Raw genomic sequence first — 24,684 nt, 5'->3', positions numbered from 1 at the left:
AAAAGAGGGAATGGAAGAGGCAGAGCCCTAGATTCCAGTCCTGGCTTTGTTATTTACAGAGAGACCTGTGGCCAGATATTTAACCTCTCTGGCTTTCAGGTTTCTTACAGATAAATGAGCGTTTGATTATAGTTTCTCTGAGGTCCCTGTAACTCTAATATGCTATTACTATGTGGTGCTAATAGGTAACATGATGAGAAGGTAAGTAAGGGAGAAAGAAGGGCCACCCATTATTAAATTAGGAAAAACCATTTTTTGTGAAGTTACTGATGAGAACCATCAACAATACTCAAAATAGAAATCCTGGCACAACTGAAATACCTTTAAAGTATCTAGCCAATGGGAAATTTACTAAATTTTCAAGAAGAGGAACTCTATGACAAGAGGAACTGGCTAGAAACATCTCTAAGAGATAGTTATTGAAAGGTTAGAATCCTCACAATGGTGGCCTGGGGGGTTAACATATGGTTGCTTTTCCATAAAACTAATGCAAGCCTTTTCTACACTCTCTCGGGATACTAAAGTATTTTCAGCAGCCACCTGTGCCCCCAACACCCATTTTCTCAACAAGCTGCAAAAGCAGGAGCATTCAGTAAGGTGAGACTTCAAGAAAAAGTCATCCAAGTTGCCTCCTCCACACCCCACTATGAGTGCCGTGGAAAAGAGAAGGCTGAGGACAGACTTCTCTGAGGGATGAAAAAAGAGCATGGGCTTTACACGCAAATAATGTTAAGAAAATATTAACAAATTGTAATAAAAGGAGAAAGAGAATGGCCATTTCTTCTTTTTATTTTTTGACAGAGACAGAGAGAGAGTCAGAGAGAAGGACATATAGGAACAGATAGGAAGAGAGAGAGAGAGAAGAAAAGCATCAATTCTTTGTTACAGCATCTTAGATGTTCATTGACTGCTTTCTCATATGTGCCTTGATAGGGGTGAGGGGCTACAGCAGAGCGAGTGACCCCTTGCTCAAGCCAGCGACCTTGGGCTTCAAGCCAGAGACCTTTGGGCTCAAACTAGTGACCATGGGGTCATGTCTATGACCACACTCAAGCTGGTGAGCCTGTATTCAAGTCAAATGAGCCCACACTCAAGTCAGTGACCTCATGGTTTTGAACCTGGGTCATCCATGTCCCAATCCAACACGGATTGGGCATTTCTAAATCAAAGGTCATTTACCAAGTGACGAAGGGAGAGTGGCAGTGGAGTTTTTGGTGAAGGGAAGACAAAATAGCAGAAGGTCACCCATTCTAGCTCAAGCTCACATTCCAATGACACCCAGCAAGATGTCTCAGACCCACTCATGATGACTATGATGTTCATAATGACAGGTAAGAGATTTTTGCTCTTCTCTCACCTACCAACCCTTCATTCCCCCATGGGTCTGGTCTCATACTCAGTGGGTGCTACAGATACAGGCAGGCAAGTCAGTGTCATCCTAAAAAGGAAACAGCACCTACTATTCTTCCAGTCTGACCTGAGGCAGTGTGATACTATGAGAAGAAAAGAGCCAACTGAGTCTGTCAAACCACATCTACCTGTGTCCGTGGGCTAATCATCACTAAAATGAGAACAACATAGGACTGGGCTATGTGGTCTATGTCTCGAAAGCACACTGTACAGTGTCGGCCACACAACAGGCATTCATGAAAGGTTAGCTCCTCTGTCCTGTCTAGGCCTGAGGAATGGATGACTCTCCAGGCCTGGGCCATGGCCCCTAAAGCATATTGGTAAAACCATATGGCCAAAAATGAAGGTAAAATAAAAAGAGATGATAAACCTTATCATTGTATAGCGTTGTTCCGAACCGGCCTTTTTCACAGTGGAAATGTGGAAGGCTGCTGGACAGTTCTCATTTCCCCAAATCTATGCCTTTGCTTTGCTCTTCTGAGTCTGTCTACTGGATGTTTGTGACAGAACTGAACACAGTCTTTCTGAGCCCGCACATTCAGGGTGGGCATTTGTCTTATTATTCCCTCCCTAGTCATCGCCAGGGAAAGAAGTTCCCAAGAGAAGATGTAACATCCTTATCCAGAGAACTTTGGGGGAGGAAGGGCAGATGGTGATCTCAAAAATAAATAAATACATACATACACAATTGTCTATGAGAAGGGAGCATTGTCTTGCCAAAATGCCCAGATCCTCTGAATTTACATCGGCCCATGTTTGCCACAACTGCCCCTCCTCAGGCTACCACCCACCCCACCCCCAGACAAGCCCACACCCTTCAACTGCTCCTCATGTCAACGGACCAGAACGCATGCGTCTTTGAGCATCCATATGGCTCATTTATTGCATAAACTCAAATTCCCATGCAAATACAATCCAAAGTTAGCAGAGAGAAGAGGCAGTTCCTTTCATTTTTTTTTTTTTAGGCCCACTCCCTCATTTCTTTTCAGTCTTCTGCCTGGGCTCCAGCAACCCAGGGGCACAGCCTGGCGCTGCATTCCCATCCACACCGGTATCCCGCTTCCTCAGGTACAATGTCCTCTAGTGTCCTGGTCAGATCACCTTCACCAGGCTCAATAGGCAAATATCCAAGGGCTCCGAGAAATGCAGAGTTCGTGCCTTCCTGTCACATCCCTCCAATCCTTTCGAAATCTTCCTCTGCAGTTCATGGAGTCCAATCCGGACTCCCTTCGCAGACAGAACAAAGATGGAGACACTGAATCCCACAAACCTGCTTAAACAGGGAGCCGTCAGCAGCGGGCTGGCAATCCCTGAGAGGAAAACTGCCCAGAGACCAAGCTGGGACTCTAGAAAGATCCTTCCATATGCCACCAAACGAGCCACCTGAAACTTCTGCCTACTGTTGATGCAGCAACAAAAACAAAACTGAGTGAGACTGTTTCAGGCTGATGGTTCTGAATATCAGACTTGTTTTTATCAAAAGGTTGCTAGCAAAATTCTGTGCCATTATCACACCTGAAGATATTTTTTTCTGGGTTATAAGTCCACTGGGTCCTTAGGGATGGTACCGGTATCAAATCAGCAATAGAAACATACAAAGAAAGACAGGTTCTGATGTAGATGTGTTAAAATGTATCTTAAAAAAATGTAAGCCCAGTAACTTTAAGAGACACAAAGACTCATGAGAAGAGCACCTAGCCACAGGAGTGGAGAGCACAGGCTCTGACCCAGGCCTCCCCTCCCCCTCACTGTGTTAAGTGGGCAAGTGAGTTAACCTCTGCAGGCCTTCATTCCCCCAACTGTGAGATATAGGAAACAGAACGCCTATCTCTGTAGGAATAAATGCAATAATGCACGGGACGCACTACGAACAGTAATCTAGCACCTAGTAAATAATTAATATTAGATATCTATGGCCTCTGTCCCCATTAACACTAGTACTAATATCTAACATATTTCTAAAGGGCTTCCATACGCGTCAGCTGAGGCAGGCTGCCTTACAACAGTCTTGTAAGGTAGGCAAAGCAGGGAAAGTGACCTCTGCCAAGGTCACATGTGAAGACCCAGGGCTCACAGAGGTAGGCAAAGCAGGGAAGGTGACCTCTGCCAAGGTCACATGTGAAGACCCAGGGCTCACAGAGGTTACAAGGCCAAGGTGAGGTGACGTACACAGTATCAGGCAGTGCTCAGGTTGGAAACCTGACAAGACTCAGGAGAAGGTATATATCGTTCGGAGGAGAACCTCTAGCTGCACAGGTTTAATGTTGATTCATCCAGAATAACCAGATCCTAACAGCTAAGATTTATTCACAGCTTATTATGTGCCAGACATTGCTATAATATTTTACATGTGTTACTTCATCTGATCTTCACAAGCATCCTATGAGATACACCCTATTTCCATTTTGTTGAAGGAATGTGAGGCACAGCAAGGTGAGGAAGCCCCCCAAAGGCACACAGCTAGGAGGTAGTGAAGACGGTATCAAAATTTGAATCCAAAGGCTGTGTTCTTAACCATGGCATCATCTAATGCTCCCAAGCAGGGATAGTCCATCTATTGCTGGACTCTAGGGCAAAGCATTTATCCACTGAACCATGGGCTAGATGATGTCTAATATCCATTAAACTCCTAAGTTCTAAGGTTCGACACTTCTAGTGTCATGTAAAGAAATAAAACATTGTCCTAAAAAGGGGGATTAAGGGTGTTATATTGAGTGGGACACTTAAAACCATGCTAACACAAATTAAATTTTTTAAAATACATTAAAGAATAAAATAAATAAATATTGTCTCAGTGAAGTCTCTGAAAACCATACCTACAATAGACTTTGGAGATAGCAAGATGCTATGCCCCAGCCTAAAATAGACATGAAATAGTCACAAAAGTGTATACTGATTTCAGCAAAGCATGTGACAAGGATGTCTCCCACAATATTCTTACAGACAAAATAGAGAAATGTCAGCTAACCAAAACGCAGTTCAGAACATTCGAGAAAAGCTTAACACTCAATGAGCACTGACCAAGGCACTGATGATGAGCAGAAGAAAGCCTTCAATTCTAATCTTATTTTTATTAATGATTTAAATGAAAGCATGAAGCGCACGCTGGTCCTGTCTGTTGTGTCTGCTGATGACCCAGAGCTCAGGGTGGAGAGCTCACTCATTAAACAGAGGGGTCTAGAGACAATGTGTAATAGAAATCACTTGAACTATGGAGTCACACCACTAGGGTTCAAGTTCACTGGCGGTGACCTTGGGCAAGCGACTTACTCTTCTTTAGCCTCCATCTTCCCATAATTAAAACGTGGATTACAATGATCTCATTAGACTACTATGTTAAAATGCAGAATTTTTGAAGGTTGGTGGATGTTCAGTGAATGTTAAGTTTCTGGTCGCCACTAGAAAAAGGATTTCTACAAGATGAACTGTTAGACTAAAAGCAAGGAGATAAAACATGCCTGAAATAGCCTGACTAGGTGGTGGCGCAGTGGATAGAGCGTCGGACTGGGATGCGGAAGGACCCAAGTTCGAGACCCCGAGGTTGCCAGCAAAGCTCACCAGCTTGGACCCAAGGTCGCTGGCTCAAGCAAGGGGTTACTCGGTCTGCTGAAGGCCCGCGGTCAAGGCACATATGAGAAAGTAATCAATGAACAACTAAGGTGTCGCAATGAAAAACTGATGATTGATGCTTCTCATCTTTCTATGTTCCTGTCTGTCTGTCCCTATCTATCCCTCTCTCTGTCTCAAAAAACAAACAAACAAACAAAAAAAAAACAACAAAAAAAACATGCCTGAAATAAACAAAGATTCCAGAATTTAGATTAAAAAATTAAATTGAATGAGAACAGAGTGAGGTAAAACTAACTATGTCATCAATGCATATTAAAAGATCCAGAGTTTGTAGCCAACTACAACCTGTCAAGTCAGAAATAGAATGCCATTTCTCTAAAAAAAAAAAAAAAAAACTAAAGTAAAAATTATAATCGGAATTTAAATTGATGTGTTAAATACCAACGTTAATAATTACTGTTCTATGTTCTAGTAATTTAAAAACTAATAGATAATTCCCCCTCCCTTGCAGGGATTTTCAATAGTACTAAAGCTACATGGTAAGTGTTACAATAAAGTTATAACCCAAGTGCCAGATAGAATCTGAGAGAAGGAAGCTATCTGACTCCGCTAAGAGAAATCAAGGAAGGCTTCTTGGAGGAAATAACCTCTGAGTTTAAAGCCCAGAAGTCTGGGTGAAAGAAGACATTCCAGACAAAGGACACAACAAGGCTCCTGGGGAAAGGATAGTGCCTTCAGGCATCAGTGGCCCCCCCTGGGGGGGGGAGCGTATTTCCCCATGTATAAGACTCACCCTTTTTCAAAAATTTTGGGGTCTAAAAACTGGGTGCATCTTATACAGTGGTTATAGGGTATTTCTCTACTTGCATTTCATGCTTTTTCAAGCAAATGAGTTGTATGAATTTTATGATGAATAAAACTCGAGTTCAATAACAATGTAATTCATTTTTTTCAAATTTCAGGCCTCAAAATGAAGGTGTGTCTTATACATAGGGAAATACGGTAGCTAGAGAGAAGGTGATTATGGGGGCTGAGGCAGGTTGGTGCTGTGTGCAGAGTGGATCATGAGAAGCCCCTCCAGACCAGGGAAATCTTGCCCAGTTATCAAGCAAACAAACAACAGAACCAAGACAGGAACTTGAATTTCTGACTCATTATCTACCTTTCTACCTCTGCTGTCCTATACAGCAGCCACTAGCCACATGTGGCTATTTAAATTTAAATTAAGTAAAATTTAAAATTTAGTATTCAGTCCAATAGACACCTATGAAGTGCTTGAGAGCCACATGTGGCTAGTGGCTACCATACCACACAGCACAGATAAAATCATATCCATCCTCACAGCAAATTCCGGCCAATAGTACTGTTCTGTGCCATAGGACCATTAAGTAAACGAGAAGTAGATTGGCCTGTTGCTTCATAGGATAGAAAAAGGATAAAAAACAAATAGGTGGAAGCTATATGGAGAAATAGTTTGACATCCTACACCTTAAGTTTTTTAATAATGGAAGAGCAGCACCCTGTCCCTGAATGCTTGAATGCTATCTATCAAGGCGTTGTAGAAAGAGTATCCTGCATTGATTTAATGCTCATTGGCTAGAGGATTGTGTTACATCATGGCTGACACATTAGCATAAACACATCTCTGTGGCTCCTTTACATGGTACATGTCACACTGGTACCCAAAGGATATGACGTTGGGTTGGGAGTCACCATTCCTATCAGCCCAACATCCCAATATACCAGAATATGGGGATTTTCTATCACAGTCAGCATTTTAAAATTGTAACCCTTGGACTCCTCCCTGAAAACTGTATGCATATTTTTCAGGAAAGAAGAGTCCATAGCAGCGATTAGATTTCAATATTGTGCTCCCAATTCAGAAAGCAAATGCACACTGTACTAGAGAGACCAGAAAGACTCACCTAGATGTCATCCAGATAGCCACTCAAGTCGTTCCCAGCTCTAAAGTTCCATTGCCTAAACCACCTAGAGACCATCACCCAGCAACTGAACAGTTTCAAGTAAACACAGCCACTGAATTAGAACAAGGAGCAAGGAGATGAGGGTATCGAAGAATACGGAAACAGCCCAAGGTACAGAAGCTGCATTATTCAGTCAAGTTGGGGAAGGTATGTCAACCTCTTGCCGAGATGCCTATTAGAAGCTCTCTCGGAAATCTAGGTGGTTTGTTTTCAACGTGAGCCTAGTAAATGTGCACAGCCGGTTAGACCCAATACAGCATACCGGCTGGAGAACTTACCAGCAAACCTAAGGCCCCCTGAGCTATCCACCCATCTAAAAAATAGTGACTTTGCTCCAACCACCACCTGACAATATGACAAGTGTACCAGGATTCATCTTCAGGTCCTACAGTATTTCTAGAGCCGAAAGGATGATTTCTAGAACAAGGCAGAGAAATTCCTGTTATCTGGTGTAGCTGGTTAATTTAACAAAAAAAGTGCTAAAGAGCTACTTCATATAATCAATATGAATTATAATCTTCAAAAGCTCTGAATACAATAAGGTGTGCACACCGCTCAAACCATGTTGAACAGAATGTAATGAATGCTTCGTTGGCGATACTCAGAAAGCACTAGGCATTTTGTGGTGCTAGGGGGCCATTGGTAGAAATCTCATTTATTATTACACTACAGATCTCTGGGTGCCAATTAATAAAAAGCTCTGTATTACAAAATGCCAGATAGCAACAAAAACTATGTACTTTCAAAAAAAAAAAAACACCCAAAACTATGTCCTTTCTTCACAGCCTATGTTGGGTAACACAGAACTTGGAATGATCCTTAGCAAGATTGAGAAGTTGGGAAAGCCTGTCTTTTACAACCTCCAGATTCCCGTGAAATGACCCTTCAGTCCCCACCCAGCCAGCCAGTGGCCTCACTACCTCTTAGCCACCTCTGCTCCCTGCACTAGGGCCATACTGGTCCTACAGGTCCAGGTCAGTGCTACACTAGACACATAACAGGCACTTCATTAATACCCATTATTAATAGTAACTGATTAGACCATTCAACGACAGTTTACTGTACATCCACCAAGGACCAGCATTGTACTAGGTGCTGGAACTCAGTGGGGCATGTCCTATGCCAATTCTCACAAGAGCCTGCTCTCAGGGGTAGGGCCAGAAAGAATAAGAACTAACTTGCTGTTGATAATGTCAAGTGTTCGTTTATTACATTCTCCCACACAAGATCATCTGCATTTTGATTGAGAAATCTCCAAGCCTCACTTCCTGACCTCAAAGAACAAAGTTTTGTCTGCAGCAGGCAGGGAGTCAGGCTGACATACAAGATGATGGGGGCTCTTCTGAGCTATCTGTGAGACTATATTTCTCCAAAGGTGTGCCAGGAGGATAACAAAACTGTGCAGAGCGGTGGCTTTCAAAGTATGGTACCAAGGCCATCAGCATGTTTTGCCTGGGAGCTTGTGACAAATGCAAATTCTCAAGCCCCCATCCGTTCTCCTGAGTCAGGGATTCTGGGTGTGTGGTCCAGGAATGTGCATTTTAACAAGCCCTTCAGGAGATCCTCAGACACACTGAAGTTTGGCAACCGGTGCTGTGGACGAAACAGGCAGAGTTCACACAGATGACTTCAACATAAAGACACTCAAAAAGGAATTGGGATGCTGAATGCTGACGGAAATCACCTGCTCTACAGGGGAGAGGGGAAGTGCTTGTCACCTTCCTGCAGGCTCAGCTAGCACCACCCTCCATGGGAGACTCTTTTGATCTATCCTCTTGAGCCCTGGAGGCTCCACTCTTCTGAGCTTGCCCCTGCAGTGGGGATGGCTGGCTACACCCAACCTGAACCTGTGATGCGCTCCTCCTAGGGGGACATGAGATGGAGATTCTGGAAGAGACTGAGTGGTATGGCTCTGGAGTAGGGCCCACTTCCCCCTCCCCACTGAGTGCCAGACCACGCTGTCTCCAAGTAGGAAACCCACTAACCCCGTTCTTCCAACCCAAGCCAACCTGTCCTACCAAGCTCATGCTTTATGGAAGGGTCTGTGGGTCACAGCCACCCTGGGCTTACTCTACATCTTTCTGCGGAAGGCTCTAGAGCAGAGGTCTCAAACTCGCGGCCCGCCGAACAATTTTTTGCGGCCCGCAGACTAATCCACGAACTACAGTTTCTGGTCATTTTGTGACACTGAAAAGTGTTGCGTAACAGTTGCCTCTTGTAGACCTAGTGCGGCCCGCCGAACGGCTGTGATCTTGCTCTGCGGCCCACATGCTGAGTTGAGTTTGAGACCCCTGCTCTAGAGGAAGACCTCCCAACCTCACAGGGTGACAGAGTAGCCAACAGGTGGAGGCAGACCTCAGGGAGCTTTGGACCTTTTATTGATCTCCCAGCTCAGAGTAGGAGGAAACTGATCCTTGTATGCTGCTGGACCCCTTCCATGCCCACCCAGTCCCAGAAGACACAGCCACAAACAGAAAATAGCATAATAATTCCAGACAGGTAGCCCAAGGCCAGCTACACACAACATCTGCTACCAACCTGCCCCGGAACCCCACCCAGTGGACCCAGAACCAACACAATCAGTGGTAGGTGGCTTCCAACCACAGCAGAGCTCAACCCAAATAGCCACACAAGTGGCACACTAAAAGCAGGCATCAGACCCTGCTGGGAACAAGTCTACCTAGCTGGCAGCCCTTACACAGCAACTAATACATAGTGATCAAAGTTTATCCTTATAGTCAGTCAGCCTGAGGGTTAACTCTACCCACAAATGGACCAACAGCATTCAAGACTCAACTACAACAGGAGGGCACACATAATCCATACAAGGAACATTCTTGGAGCACCTAGCTCAGGTGATCCGAAAGACTGTGCTACTGAGCCCCATAAGATACCTACCTACATCATAAAGCCCACATAAAAAGTTTGAAAATTGTAGCCAATCTATGCAATACACAGAAATAAACACAAAAAGCAAACAGACAGGTAGAGGAAATATGCCCCAAAATAAAGCACAAAAGAAATCCCCAGAAAAGAAATCAAATGAAATAGAAGCAACTAAGATCCCAGATGCAGAATTTAGAACAACGGTGATAAGGACACTTTATGAACCTTAGGAAAAGAAGGAATGATCTCAGTGAGAACTTACACAAAAAAATAGTAAGCATTAAAAGGGACATAGAAATCATTAAAAAAAATAGTCAGAAATGATGACTACACTAGAAGGAATCAACAGCAGGCTAGATGAAGCAAAGGATCAAATCAGCAAAACACACAAGCAGGGCAACAAAAAGAAAAAAAAATTTTTAATGAGGAAAATCTAAGGGACCTCTGAGACAACATCAAACATAACAACATCCACATCATAGGGGTGCCAGAAAGAGAAGGGAGTGAGCGAGGGGTGAAGAACCTGCTTGAAGAAATAATGGCTAAAACCTCCCTAACCTGGTGAAGGAAAAAGTCACATAAGTCCAGGAAGCACAGAGAGCCCCAATAAAGATGAACCCAAAGAGGCCCACACCAAGACACATCATAATTAAAATAGCAAAGGTTAAAGATAAAGAGAGACTCTTAAAAGATGCAAGAGAAAGACAATTACCTACAAGGGAGCTCCATAAGACTGTCAGCAGATTTCTCAACAGAAACATTTTAGGCCAGAAGGAATTGGCATGAAATATTCAAAGTGATGAAAACAAGGACCTACAACCAAGACTACTCTATCCAAGAAGGCCATATTTAAAACTGAACGTGAACTAAGCTTCCCAAACCAAAAATAAAATAAAATAAATTTTAAAAGCTAAAGGAGTTCATTACCACCAAACCAGTACTGCAAGAAATGTTAAAGGGCATTCTTTAAGAAAAAAGAAGGAAGGGGAAGGGGAAGGGGAAGGGGAAGGGGAAGGGGAAGGAAAGGGAGGGAGGGAGGGAGGGAGGGAAGGAGGGAGGGAAGGAGGGAGGGAATGGAGAGAAAAAGAGGAACATGGGCATAAAGAAAAAATGGCAATAAATAAGTACCTATCAATAATAACTTTAAATGTAAATGAACTAAATGCTCTAGTCAAAAGACATAGGGTAGCTGAATGAATAAGAAAGCATGACCCATATATATATATGCTGTCTATAAGAGACCCACACAGACTGAAAGTAAAGGGATGGAAAAAATATTCCATGCAAATAAAAAAAAAAGCTGGGGTAGCAATACTCATATCTGACAAAATAGACTCCAAAACCAAGACTGTAACAAGAGACAAAGAAGGATGTTACAAAATACTAATGAAATCAATTCAACAAGAGGATATAACCTTTGTAAACATATATGCACCCAACACACGAGCATCTAAATATATAAAGAAAATCTTGGTAGAAACAAAAGGAGAGATAGACAGTAACACAGTCATAAGGGATTTTTACACCCCACTAACATCAATGGGTAGATCTCCCAGACAAAAAATCAACAAGAAAACAGAAACCTTAAATGACGCACTGGATCATATGGATTTAATTAATATTTATAGAATATTTCATAACAAAGTAGCAGGATATACATTCTTTTCAAGTGCACATGGAAAATTCTCTAGGACAGACCACATGTTAGAACACAAAACAAATCTTAATAAATTCAAGAAGATTGAAATTGAGGATTTTCAAATCTATGTTCATAGATTTTAAATCATATCAACCATCTTCTCTGATCACAATATGAAACTAGAAATCAATTACAATTTTAAAAATATGAAAAACACTCAAACACATGGAGGCTAAAAACATGTTACTAACCAATAAATGGCCTAATAATGAGATCAAGGAATAAATCAAAGTTACCTTGAGACAAATGTAAATAAACATAACCCCAAATCTATGGGACCCAGAGAAAGCAGTGCTAAGAGGGAAATTCATAGTATTACAAGCCTAACTCAAGAAATAAGAAAAATATCAAAAACAAAAGCAAATCCAACCCTACACCTCAGAGAACTAGAAAAATAAACAACAAAGCCCAGAGTAAGTAGAAAAAGGGAAATAATAAAGATCAGAGTAGAAATAAACAAGATAGTCTAAAAAACATACAAAAATTCAATAAAACCAAGAGCTGCTTCTTGGAAAAGATAAATAAGCTTGAAAAACCTTTAACCAGACTCAGCAAGACAAAAAGAGATCATCCAAATAAATAAAATAAAAAAAAATGAAAGAGGAGAAGTAACAACTGACACTGAGAAATACAAAAGATGGTAAGAAAATATAAACAACTATCTGACAACAAATTGGACAACTTGAGAGAAATAAATTCCTAGAAACATACAATCTTCCAAAATTGAATCAGGAAGAATCAGAAAGTCTGAATAGACTAATTACAACTAATGATATCAAAGCGGGAACAAAAAATCTCCCAGCAAACAAAAGTCCTGGATTTGATGGCTTCACAGAAAAATTTTACTAAACATTCAAAAAAGAATTAACACCTACCCTTCTCAAACTGTTCCAAAAAATTTAAGAAAAGGGAAGACTCCTCAGCTCATTTCACAAGGCCAGCATTATCCTAATTTCAAAAACCAGATATAGGAAGAAAATTGTAGGCCAATATCCCCGATGAACATAGATTTTAAAATCCTCAACAAAATATTATCAAACCTGATCCAGCAATACATTAAAAAGATCATACACTATGATGAAGTGTGATTTATTCCAGGGATGCAAGGTTGGTACAGTTTCTGCAAATCAATAAATGTGATATACCATATAAACAAAATGAAGGATAAAAGTCACATGCTCCTATCAATAGATGCAGAAACTGCATTTGATAAAATCCAGCACCAATTTAGGATAAAGACTGTCGGGAAAGTGAGAACAGAGGGAACATACCTCAACATAATAAAGGCCCTATATGACAAATTCACAGCCATCATCATGATTCATGGGCATAAACTAAAAGCGTTTCCTTTATGGTCAGGACAAGACAGGGATGTCTACCTCACCTCTGTTACTGAACAAGTACTGAAAGTCTTAGCCACAGAATTCAGACAAGAACAAATAAAAGCCATCTAAATTGGAAAGAAGTAAAACTGTCATTATTTGCAGATTACATGATACTGAATATAAAAGACCCTCAAGACTCCTCCAAAAAATGAATTTGGTCAAGTAGCAAGATACAAAATTAATATTCATAAATCAGTGGCATTTTTATACACCAATAATGAACTATCAGAAAGAGAAACAAAGAATTGCAATTTATAATTGCAACATAAAAATAAGGTACCTAGGAATTTAACCAAGGAGATAGAAGGCCTGTACTTAGAAAATTATAGGATACTGAAGAAAAAAATTTTAAAAGATACAAATAAGTGGAAGCATATATTGTGTTCATGGATAGGAAGAATTAACATCATTAAAATATCCATACTACCCAAAGCATCTATATATATTCAACACAATTCCTATTAAAAACAACAATGGCATATCACACAGAACTAGAACAAATATTCCAAAAATTTATACGGAACCACAAAAGACCCTGAATAGCCTCAGCAATCTAGAGAAAGAACAAAGTTGGAGAAATCATGCTACCTGATATCAAACTATATACTACAAGACCATAGTAATCAAACAGCATGGTTCAGGCATAAAAACTAGCATATAGGTCAATAAAACACAATAGAGAGCCCAGAAACAAACCCACACCTTTACGGTCAATTAGTATTTTACAAAGGAGGCAAGAACATGCAATGGAGTAAAAACAGTCTATTCAATAAATGGTGCTGGGAAAATTGGACAGATATGTGCAAAAACAGAGAAACTAGAATAAACTCAAACTAAAGACTTAAAAACTAAGTGGTGAAGCCATAAAAATCCTAGAAGAAAACATAGGCAGTAACATCTAGGACATTTCTCATAGCAAAATTTTTTCAGATATATTTCCTAGGGAAAGGGAAACAAAAAAATAAACAAATGGGACTACATAAAACTAAAAAGGTTTTGCACAGCAAAGGAAACCATCAACAAGGTAAAAAGACAACCCACTGAATGGGAGAATATATTTGCCATTGAATCATCTGATAAAGGGTTACTATCCAAAATATATTTTAAAAACCTCATACAACTCAACATTTAAAAAAAATCCATGCCCTGGATCCAAATCCCAGTTGATTCAGTGGTAGAGCATCAGCCCAGCATGTGGATGTCCTGGGTACAATTCCTGGTCAGGGCACACAGGAGACACACCCAACTGCTTCTCCACTCCTCCCCCCTCACTTCTCTCTCTCTCTCTCTCTCTCTCTCTCTCTCTCTCTCCCACCCTCCTCCTACAGCCATTGCTCAATTGGAGCGAGTTGGCCCCTGGTCCTGAGGATGGCTCCATGGCCTCTGCCTCAGGAGCTACAAAGAGTGCTGACCAACAGAGCAACACCCCAGATGGGCAGAGCATTGCCCTCTAATGGGCTTTCCAGGTGGATCCCGGTCCGAGCACATGTGGGAGTCTGTCTCTGCCTCCCCTCCTCTCTCTGAATAATAATAATAATAATAACTAATTTGATAAATGGTCAAAGGACCCTGAATAAACACTTCTCCAAAGAGGACAAATGGCCAATAAAAATATGAAAAGATGCTGAATGTCACTAATCATCAGAGAAATGCAAATTAAAACCACAATGAGATATCATCTCAAGCCTGTCAGAATGGCTATCCTCAGTAAATCAACAAACAAGAAGTGTTGGTGAGAATGTGGAGAAACGGGAACCTTTAGGTACATTGATGGGATGCAGACTGGTACAGCCATTGTTGAAAATAGTATGAAGTTTTCACCAAGAAGTTAAAAATGGAACTGCCTTATGACCCAGCAATTCCACTTCTGGGAATACGTCTGAAGAAACCTGAACTAGTTCAAAAGAATATATGCACCCCTATGTTCACTGCAGCATTATCTACAATAGCCAAGATCTGGAAGCAGCCCATGTGCCCATCAGTAGATGAGTGGATAAAAAGTGATGGTACATTTACACAATGGAATACTACTCAGCCATAAAAAAGAAGAAAATTTTACCTTTTGTGACAGCATGGATGGACCTAGAGAATATTATGCTGAGTGAAATAAATCAAACAGGCATCATATAATTTCACTTAGATATGGAGTCTAATGAACAAAATAAAAACTAACAAACAAAATAGAAACTGACTCATAGATACAGAGAACAGACTGACAGCTGTCAGAGAGGTGAGGGGTTGGGGGGAGCTGGACAAAAATGGTAAAGGGATTAAGCAAAACACACACACACACACACACACACACACACACACAGAGACAACAGTATGGTGATCACCAGAGAGAAAAGGGTGCGGAAAGGACAAAGGGGGATCAATGGTAGTGGAAAGAGACCTGACTTTGGGCGGTGAGTGCACAATGCGGTGTACAGGTGATGTGTTATACAGCCATACACTTGAAACCTGTATGGTTTTATTTACCAATGTCACCCCAATAAATAAAAAAATTAAAATAATTTAAAAAAGACATCCTCTGCTCTAAAGAGAAGTCACTGGATTAGGACTATGGCAAAGCCGTCCCCAGTAGCACACAGCTGGAAGCTGCCGGGCCATTAGTGAGTGACTGCTGAAAATCTATTTCATGCTTTTTGACTCAGACCAGCCCCATGAGACCACAGTGTGGAAATCAAGAGAGAGGCATGGAAAGTTTGAAAAACTTCAAGCCTCCGGCTAAGCCGAAGGCTGGGAACGACTTGTGAGGACCAGTTTCCTCCTCACGCTGGTTTTCAGAGCCTCTCCTCTGGGCCCAGGAGGTGACCCACAGAACCCTGTGCCTCAGCCAGAGAAAGGATAGCAGAGCCTGAGCCCCGCCAAGCCTCGGTTCCTGACTAACCTGTTAGCCACTGCTCAGCCGAATCCTTTCCAACCCTCTCTGAGAGGGGAGGAGGGAATAAAGACACCCCAGCACAGCTCCACCCTCTCACTTTAATGACACAACCTTCCAGAAAGCCAACGAATACATCAGGAAACAGCGTTCCAAACTCTCTAGAGAGGCAGGGAACTAGATGCAGCAAAAGAAGAAAAATGAAGCTTCAAAATGATGCTGAGTTGCAACAGCAATCCAAATCACCACCCATGAGCAACAAGACCAGGCAGGGCCTCTCTGAAGGCTCTCAGATGGCTGGACCACAGGGCCTGGAGGTGGAAATGAGTCTGGAGATAGAATCCTGAGCCCTGCCCATCTGCCTGCAGCTGAGCTATTGTCAAAGCGGGTCTACAGCAGGCCTTTTTTTTTTTTTTTTCAATATTCAAGAGGCTAAGCCTAGAACTGTCTAATTCTACAAACTTGGAACTCACAATATAATAAGAAGCTTCCATGAGGTGCCCACTGCTCTACCAAGTACAGGGTAACTGACCTGTTTTAAAGTCATTCAGTACTATTCTCCTGAATCTGGCCCATTATGGGTCAAGAGTTCATAGCTAAAGATTGGCTAAAGATGCAGAAAATAGAAAATTAGGTAAACACTGCTGGGGCCCTCAGTGGGCACAAATACACCATAGACAGCCCCTTGAACTGGCCTAACACACAAGAGAACACTAGGTGGGAGGACTCACCTTTGTGCTATATTTCCTGTTCTTAATTCAAAGTGACGCTGGAAGCTGGACTGGTGACCTCCCACAAGCCCTCTCCATGTAGGTTCAGAATACTTAGTAAGAGAGGCGTTGACACCGGGCCCTGCACTTGTATTCCTCTTCAGAAGGGACTGTTTCCGAAGCCACACTGAGCTGCTGGTAGTTGAGATGGGGGGTGGGGAGGGGTGTTACACACCGATTTCGGTGCCAGCCCCCCCTACAAATTCCAATGTGAACTGACTGGAATTTTAAAAGAAATGGTTCTAGAGCCAGCTTCTTAGCTCAGTGGTTCAATTATCAGCATGAAGACCCAAGAGGACACGAGGATGCAGAGTGAGAAGTCCTTGGGGACATAAATATCTTCGAGTTAACTGTGTTCCCTGAATAGAGGAGGGGAGTCACTGCGTATACCCACATGTAACAGGACTACATAGAGGTAGTCGTTACAAAAGCAGCAAGAGAAAGCTGTAAAAAGAGACACCACTTTCTCCCCGGCTACTGTTCTTGTGTCCCAGTCCGACTGCACAAAACAGAAGGTGTGGAGGAAAATGTTCATTTGGGAGGCCGGCCCCTGTGAGAGACCTTGCTCATATCCAAGAGGAAGGCAAATGACCTTCCCTTTCTGGAAATCTTAGGAAAAACTCACACATGTAAGTAATCATTCACAAAGCCTGAACCCAAAAATGGGACAGGGAGAAATGTAGAAAAATGAAAAGGGCGGAAGACAAGGCAGAAAGAAAAAGTGAAGGAAGGGGCCAGGTCTCTCTCCACTCGAATAGAAAGGTATTAATTGCAGTCACATTTGGTTCTCTCTTTCATTTCTTTGTGGTCAGTGGTAAACAGAATAACACGGTCAGAGTCACCTCTGATGGGCAGATTGCAGGCAGGACTTGGGCGGGGGAGCTGCCCTTTCCCCGCAGTTAACAAAGGGAGGCTACTGATCTGCTCATGGAACACAGGGAGTCAAAGGGTCTGCAAGAGTTGTGATAGCTTAGCAACTCTTGACTTGGTTTTATTTTAATGAAGACTATGAAGATGGGCAGAAACCAGCTGTTCCTCTAAAGAGGGGGGAAGCAGCAGAGTTTGAGGGGGGGAACACCTACATTTTGTACAGAGACAGCTAGAAAGAGATAAGCAGTTTTGGAGGGAGCTAATAATTCAAGAGCCTGGATCTTTCAGAAGAAGATAAAAAAGCAGGCCTGTCCTCAATGTTTCCCTCATCCTCTAACTCACAGTGTGCACTGGAATGCAAGTGGGGTAAGGATGGCACAAAAGCCAACAGGCAAAACTGCCACATCCGCAATATTTTTGTTGTCATTCCCAAGTCACTCACTACACGTGTCAAACGTCTTCACTCCACGTCACTTTCCAGGTTGCATGACAATTACAACTGGTTCCCACAACACATCAGAGCCTGGTTTCTACAATCCGTACAGCATGTCAGGGGTAGAGCCAATGGGCCAGCTAGAGGCTGCCCTTGGAGCCTTAGAAAATGAAGACTTCTGTCCTGCAGCCTCGTGCCAGTTACAGTGGCTCTCTGTTTCATTGTCTGCGCCACGGCCAGTTACACAGTCGATGGGAAGCCTTTCTGTATTATCTGATCACAGGATATAATTACAGGTTCCGTCCCTGTTACCTGCCACCCTCTGCCCTAATCAAGGCCCTCTGACTCATGACCCAATAAGAGTTACATCAAACCTGACATCCTTGCCAGGGTTACAGTCTACAGTTCTGCACGGTGCTGTATATTTTCAGGCAACCTAAGCAAGAGAAAAGCAAATACCAAAATGGGATAGGTAGGAACTACAGTTTTCAGTAATCTTCACCAAAATCCTTCAAAACAAGTGAACATTTTACAATGGGAAATTCACCATAACCCCACACATCACCTCTGACCCAAAGCCAGAGTTCTTTGAGGCTACAGTGAAATTCTCTGCAACAAGAAATCATGGACGACTATCCACAGGTTCATTGTAATGAGCTTCATCATCTCAGTGATCTTCCTACTTTAAACCATGTTCATTTCCACAAGAAACATGCACTCCCCTGCTAGATGACTCACACTGTCAGTGGAAAAGAATCTCCCCTTGCCTGTCAATGGCACAAGAGTTTCCAAGTCAGACATACCATTTCTTCCCCTCAACCCCTCACCTGGCACCAAGTGCACTGAAGTGTGAGGCATCTCAGAGAACAGGACGGAGACCCTGTAGGTCCACACGGAAACTGGCCTTGGGCACAGAAGGGCCAGAGCTGGTAAGCCTATGGCACAGGGAACATGGAATTTCAGTCAACCAATTCCCTAAGAAAAAGACAACCCTTTTGTTAGTTCTATTAGATGAGCAAGAAAGAAAAGGAAGAAGCACATGAAATGTAATACTGTACCATGTTTTAAATCAGATTAGCATTTTCAAAAAGGTTATGGTCTCCACCACAGAAGAGAACGCCATAAGAAAATAAAATTATCTCCCTACGCAGATGTCACTTCCAAGAAAAATGAAACACATTCAGAGTGGGCTGCTGACGTGCCACCATCTTTCATGCCAAATCTGGATGATCTTAGGCATTTCTTCCCATAAGAACTAGACCTTCCCTATTAATAACTGGATAATGCTGCCCACTACAAGTTAGATTGTATAAACTTGTATACTCCTGCCAGTATAAACTAAACCATTCCTTTTATTTACATCTTTTCAGCCCAATCTGATTAAAGGCCAGTAACATGCAGTGTTACGAGACCACTAACATACTACACAAGTGCACATTACCTTCCAAGTCTAGAGATCTTCTGCAGCCAATGAATGGTGTATAAATCTCCAAAAGCATAGCACACAAATAATCAAAATCCTCAAGCATCTTGCATGTGCATGTGTCAGTTCAAAGTAGGTCTTGACCTGTTTTCTGAACCTTCCTTTTTTCAAAAATGTGCCCCCTACAGTGAGCAGAGAAGTACTTTCAAACTTGAATGTGCATATGAATCACCTGGGTATCTTATTAAGATGTAGATTATGATTTAGTAAACCTGAAGGGAGGCTTTGGGATTCTGAATTTTTATCAAGAAGTGAGAAGGATGCTGTTCCTCACTGTCTTTGAAAGGCAAAAACCTAGAATACTTAGTCCACCCAGAACTAAGACCCCTCCCTTAAGGGATGCTGAAATTTCTGAAGGACTTCACTAATAATAGCTAGTGTTCACTAGGTTATTGAGCATTGTTCTAGGAACTTGATACATACTCTTTAAAATTCTTCCAGCAACTCACTATCATCTTCCTCACTTTACCAATAAGAAAACTGAGTTGAAGAGTAATGAAGTGACTTTCAAGGTCACGGGGTTGGTGAGGAAATGGAATTTGAACCCAAACACCCTCGCTCTAAAGCTTTACTGGTAACTAAAGCTCACAATGACTCCCAGTTGGTAAAAGCAAGATAGTTCAGGAAGTTGGATGTTTAGAAAGGAAAGGAATTGAGACTAGGAACTTAGGTGCAGGTGGTATTAGACAAAACACAGAACACACAGAAGTACAATATTCCCACGTAGTCACCATCAGAGGGAATATATAATAGTTAGTTAGGTTGTACAGCCAGGAGAAAAAAAAAAAGCAAACATAGTGTATTTTAAATCTGCCAACCAGGTTCCTTTACACACCTTAGCAGATGTCCTCTGAACAGTTACAACTGCCTATACGCTGTAGAACCACTGGGAAATGTCCAACTATGGTAACAGATCAGACCAATAGAACAGGCTCACAGCCAAGGCACTGAGCATGATGTCGAAACTCCCTGGCCTTCCTTTGACTCCTTGCTTAGACCATCCTGGCCAGAGACAAGGAAAGGGAGGAGTAAAACTCACAGTCCCACCTTGCACTTCCAATGCCCGCCAGGCAGAAAGGCGGTGTCTGCAGTGGAAGAGAAAACGTGAGCAGCAGCGACCGCGTGGTGTAGGAAACGAGTAGAAGATCCCCGCCCCGGAGCCGAGCCAGGCCCAGACGGAAGTGCCCAAGGTGCTGCACCCGGGTGTTCATGGTGGGGGGCGGGGGGGGGGGGGGAATTTTGATGGCGCTGTCCAAGGTGCCAACAATGACTGCAGGCACACTTTGCCACCCGCTGAACGGCTGGGTGGCTTTGTCTATCGCAAGGGAACTGAGGACGCCTAAGTAAACACGCCCCCAGGAGAGGGGGACAGCAACCAGCACCTGGTGGGTGGGAAATTTTAGGGGATTGTAGAAGGCCGGCGGGGGAGGGGGCCCTGCTGGGGAAATCAGAGCCCCAACTGGAGTTGTGTTTGCAGCCGCAGCACGCAACACAATGAGATCCGTCTGTTTTGTGCAGCTCACTGGCAGGCGGGGCTGCAGGGATCCGACCCTTTCTCTCCCCAGTACCCCTGCCCTAGATGCGTTTAACTCAGGCACCGTATGGCCCCATCCTTCTGCGGGGATGATGGGGGAGGGGAGTGCTAGGAGGAAGTGAGAGAAGCCCAGCCAGGGGTGTCTGTGGGAGGATGCGTGCAGCTGCAGGATTAATATCTGCTTAGAGACGCTCCTTCATTTCTAATGAGGGGTGCTGCCTGAAAGCACCACACGCCAGCCAATCCTGGTGCTGCTGAAGCAGGGAACTAGGGAGGAAGGAGGGGAAGACCACAGAGCGGGTGGGGGAGCAGAAATATGCCCGGGTCCTGAGGGGAGCGAACGGTGTGCCTCACTGACACTAGGGATCCTGCTGTCTCAGTGCTGCACACCTGGAGGGTGGGGGTGTGGAGGAGGGAGGTAAGGAGAAAAGAGGCGGAGCCTCCTTTGCAGGTGCATCTTCCCAAGAAATCTCTACACAAGCGTCAAAGTCCCACGTCTTCAAGTTCCCCCCATATTTGCCACCACCCCACTGACTTGTTTCCTACTAATCCCCCTCACTACCCCACCAACCCCCAAATCCTAAAGATCGTGCCAGACGCCCAACTTCTTAGCAAGGAACAAGGCAGAGGTGCCTAACCAGCAGCTGGCATTTGGTGCACTTGCTTAAACCTGCAAAGAAGCTCCCTCTAATGCCGGCTCACCCTGACACTGTCACTATCAAGAGACACCCCACCAGCTCACTATGGAGAGCAGTTCCTTTGGAGCTAGGGAGAGATGGATTGCTTACACACCTCTGTGCTCAGCTGAGGCTGCCTTCATCTGATGAATTCAGGCCCAGCAGATCTGCCTGGACCCTGGGCACTGAGAGAGCACAGTGGCCTCAAGTATTAAGAGGCTGGGGTACCCAATTCAGGACTAAGGAAAGAAGGGGCCATAATGAGCCACTCTTCCCTGGCTCCGAAGTGAACTCCAGCCAAGCCTTTAGGGCCGTGTCATTTGAGACTGCCTTCCTGACACACTCATTCACTCTACTTTTGGTAGAACTTCAACTTAGTCCCCAGAGTTAGCTGGGTCCCCCTGGCAAAAGCCTGTTTTATTTTATCTTCTTGTCTACAGGGCTTTGGCCCAGAACTCCTGAAGCTTCTGAACTGGAAAATCCCTTCATGGAGCCTGGACCTCCCTGATGGCCAGATAATACAGGTGCCTCTCCCACTGGAGGGGATGGGGGTCAGGGGGTGGCTCTGAGGTAGGGAAGGAGAACTGGGGATGAAAGAAAGCCCTGAAGTTAGGACAACCCATCCAACGTAAAGGGACTGGGGGGCCTGTAAACCGGACAAAACCATAGCATCCTGCACCCAGGAATGCTAGAGACTGCCACACAGAAAGATAAAAAAAACAAAAGTCTTACCTTGAAAACCACTAGTGCCCACACTGGTCTCCATGGCACCAAGCTTGCCCCTTAGATGCACTGAAGTAAAGAGTGCACTTCAGCAAAGGGGAAAATTGGCACCAGGAAAGGACTGAGGGACAAATTCCATGCTAGGTAGGTTTCCTCCCTCACCCAAAGAAATGCAAAGGGGGAGAGGGGAGTAATGGTGGGCAAGAAAGGATATGGCCAATCGATGAGCTTCTTGGCATATTTCCTGACAATGTTATCTTCTCCGAAGATGAACAAGGATCTGTTGACGGTGAAACAGTTCTGCCGGACGGGAATGGGGTTGTACAAAGCCATAGTCCGAGCCCTCTGCGCTTTCGACTGCTTGTAGGCGGCCGCTGGCCCCGAGGCCGGCACGGGGGTTCCTTGCCGGTTTCTGCTCTGGTCCGAGTCTCCATCGCCAGACCCCGGCCTGCCGACCACCGCTTCCCCGAAGCGAGCCATCCTGAAGTTTAAACAGAAGATACACAAAGGTGATCGCGGCCCAACACCTGCACACAGCAACAAGCAGAAAGATACACGGAGACTCAGAGCCGCATCCAGATGGGCGGGGGGACCACCGCCTCGGGGGAGCCTTGCAAGCTCTTTGGAGAGGCAGCAGCAGGGACCCCGCTGCTCTGAACTACTGAATCTAAATACAATCTCTGCGAAGCTCCATTTGTCAAGGAGAAAAAAAAGGGGGGGGGAGAACAGGGCTGGGGGTGCTCAGTTTCTGGAGGCAATTTTTTTTTTTTCAAAATGCCAGTGTGCGGTGGCGTTCAGGGGCTGGAGAGGAGAGGGGTGGAGTAGGCTGCTCTTCAAACATAGCTCCTCTTCGGGCACACGCACCACCTAGTCCTGGGAGAGGCGGTCACACCAGTCCGCTAGGTAACAGTTTGGCGATTTATTGGTGGTGGGGGGAGGGAAAAAATGAAAACAAAAGAACTTTAACAACAACAACAAAAGGACAAGGACGGGGTTATGGTGACATGCTTCCGAGCAGCAGCCCCTGCAAGTCCGTCCAAGAAATTCCACAACCAAGACTTGGGTCTTTAAACCGGCCAGTACAGACGCATCCAAAGGTTGAGAAAGAGAGAGGGAGGAGGGAGAGCGGTGTAGAGGTTCCTGCATAAACCGCAACGCCCAAAATATCAAAATAAGAAGTCGATCCAACCAGAGAGAGAGACAAATGACTTCAAAGCTCCTGCGCCTGGGAGAGAAGTTGAGCAGCATCCAGAGAGCAGCGAAGTCCGAGTGCCAGCATCCGCCCGGAGCGCTGGCCACGGCCGCCTCCCCAGATCAGCATGCAACAGCGATCCGCGGCTGCGCCGGGAGAGGGCGGGAGCCGCACGCGCGCAGGCAGGGGGCGGGCGGGGGGCGGGCGGAGGGCGAGTGCTTGGCGGAGGGAGGAACAGGTTGCAGCTGAGCTTAGCGGTGGCCTGTCCTGGGAGCTGTCCAGGACCAAACTTGCTCACTATGGGCTTGGTCTTCCTCTTCCACTCCAGCAGCCGGGCTCCGTGCAGGGGAGAAGACAGCCAGGAAGGAGAAGGGTGGATGGGGAGGGGGAGAGCGAGCAGAGTACAGAGGCGAGGCTTGGGAGTGGGGGTGGGGAGCTGGGATAGAGAGGGGGATGGAGCCGGGATGGAGCCAAAGGACCCTGACCAACTGTCTGGAGGTTCCTGAGGTGCAAGGCTGGTTTGGCTGATTGACTGCACCAGGGAGCAGAGGACCTCTACCTCTGCAAAGGTCCAGGCAAGAGTGAATGCCCTTTCCCTAAGAAAGGCCAAGAGGAGAGGAAAGGGCGCAGTTGGCTATGTCTCCGCAGAAGCCGAGGCCGAGAGGGACTTATTCAAGCACTGGAGCCTGCTGTCCAGGGGCCAGGCCAATGCGGTGTCTGGCCTGCCATCCTAGCTGGAAACCGATGCCTTGGTGCCCTGCACACTGCACCGGACCGAGTCCACGCTCCTCCACACCTCCCAGGCTTCACAAGTGCTGCCCCAGGATTTCCATAGAGAAAGTAGCACCCACTCTGTAACTCCTCACTTAGCAGCCTAGAGGCCCCTAGGACTTCTGGGGGCTCCATACTCTGGTGTTGGTGCCAGCTCCCTGAGGCAGTATCTGCCCTCCCTCTTCAAACAGGGCCATCTGGGGCAGCCCTGCTGCTCCATTCCTAGAAGGGTGGTCCAGAGGTTGGGGCCCTAGATGGTGAGTTCTGGTGGATCCTCCCATCTTTTACCACAAGCCAGCTCCACTGGCTTCCTCAAACCCACATTATTGAAGTTAAAAACACTTAGTATGTGAGCTGTGGGTAAGGTAGACTCCAAGCCCCAGAGAAAGAGTCCCTAGGTTTAGCAACTAAGCCC

At 44.6% G+C, this 24,684-nt stretch overlaps 1 protein-coding gene across 1 annotated transcript in view; it reads right to left on the bottom strand.

Moving 5' to 3' along the window:
- Positions 1 to 24,684, bottom strand: part of CACNA1E (calcium voltage-gated channel subunit alpha1 E) — a 359,312-nt gene that overhangs the window by 276,840 nt on the left and 57,788 nt on the right. Inside the window, exon 2 of the mRNA XM_066361678.1 lies at positions 22,521 to 22,787. Within this exon, the coding sequence (XP_066217775.1) occupies positions 22,521 to 22,787 (267 nt within the window). The remainder of the gene's footprint in view (positions 1 to 22,520; positions 22,788 to 24,684) is intronic.

This window comes from Saccopteryx leptura, chromosome 2, assembly GCF_036850995.1.
Source record: "Saccopteryx leptura isolate mSacLep1 chromosome 2, mSacLep1_pri_phased_curated, whole genome shotgun sequence".
Classification (NCBI taxonomy): domain Eukaryota; kingdom Metazoa; phylum Chordata; class Mammalia; order Chiroptera; family Emballonuridae; genus Saccopteryx; species Saccopteryx leptura.
This window is presented reverse-complemented; position numbering and strand designations above follow the sequence as displayed.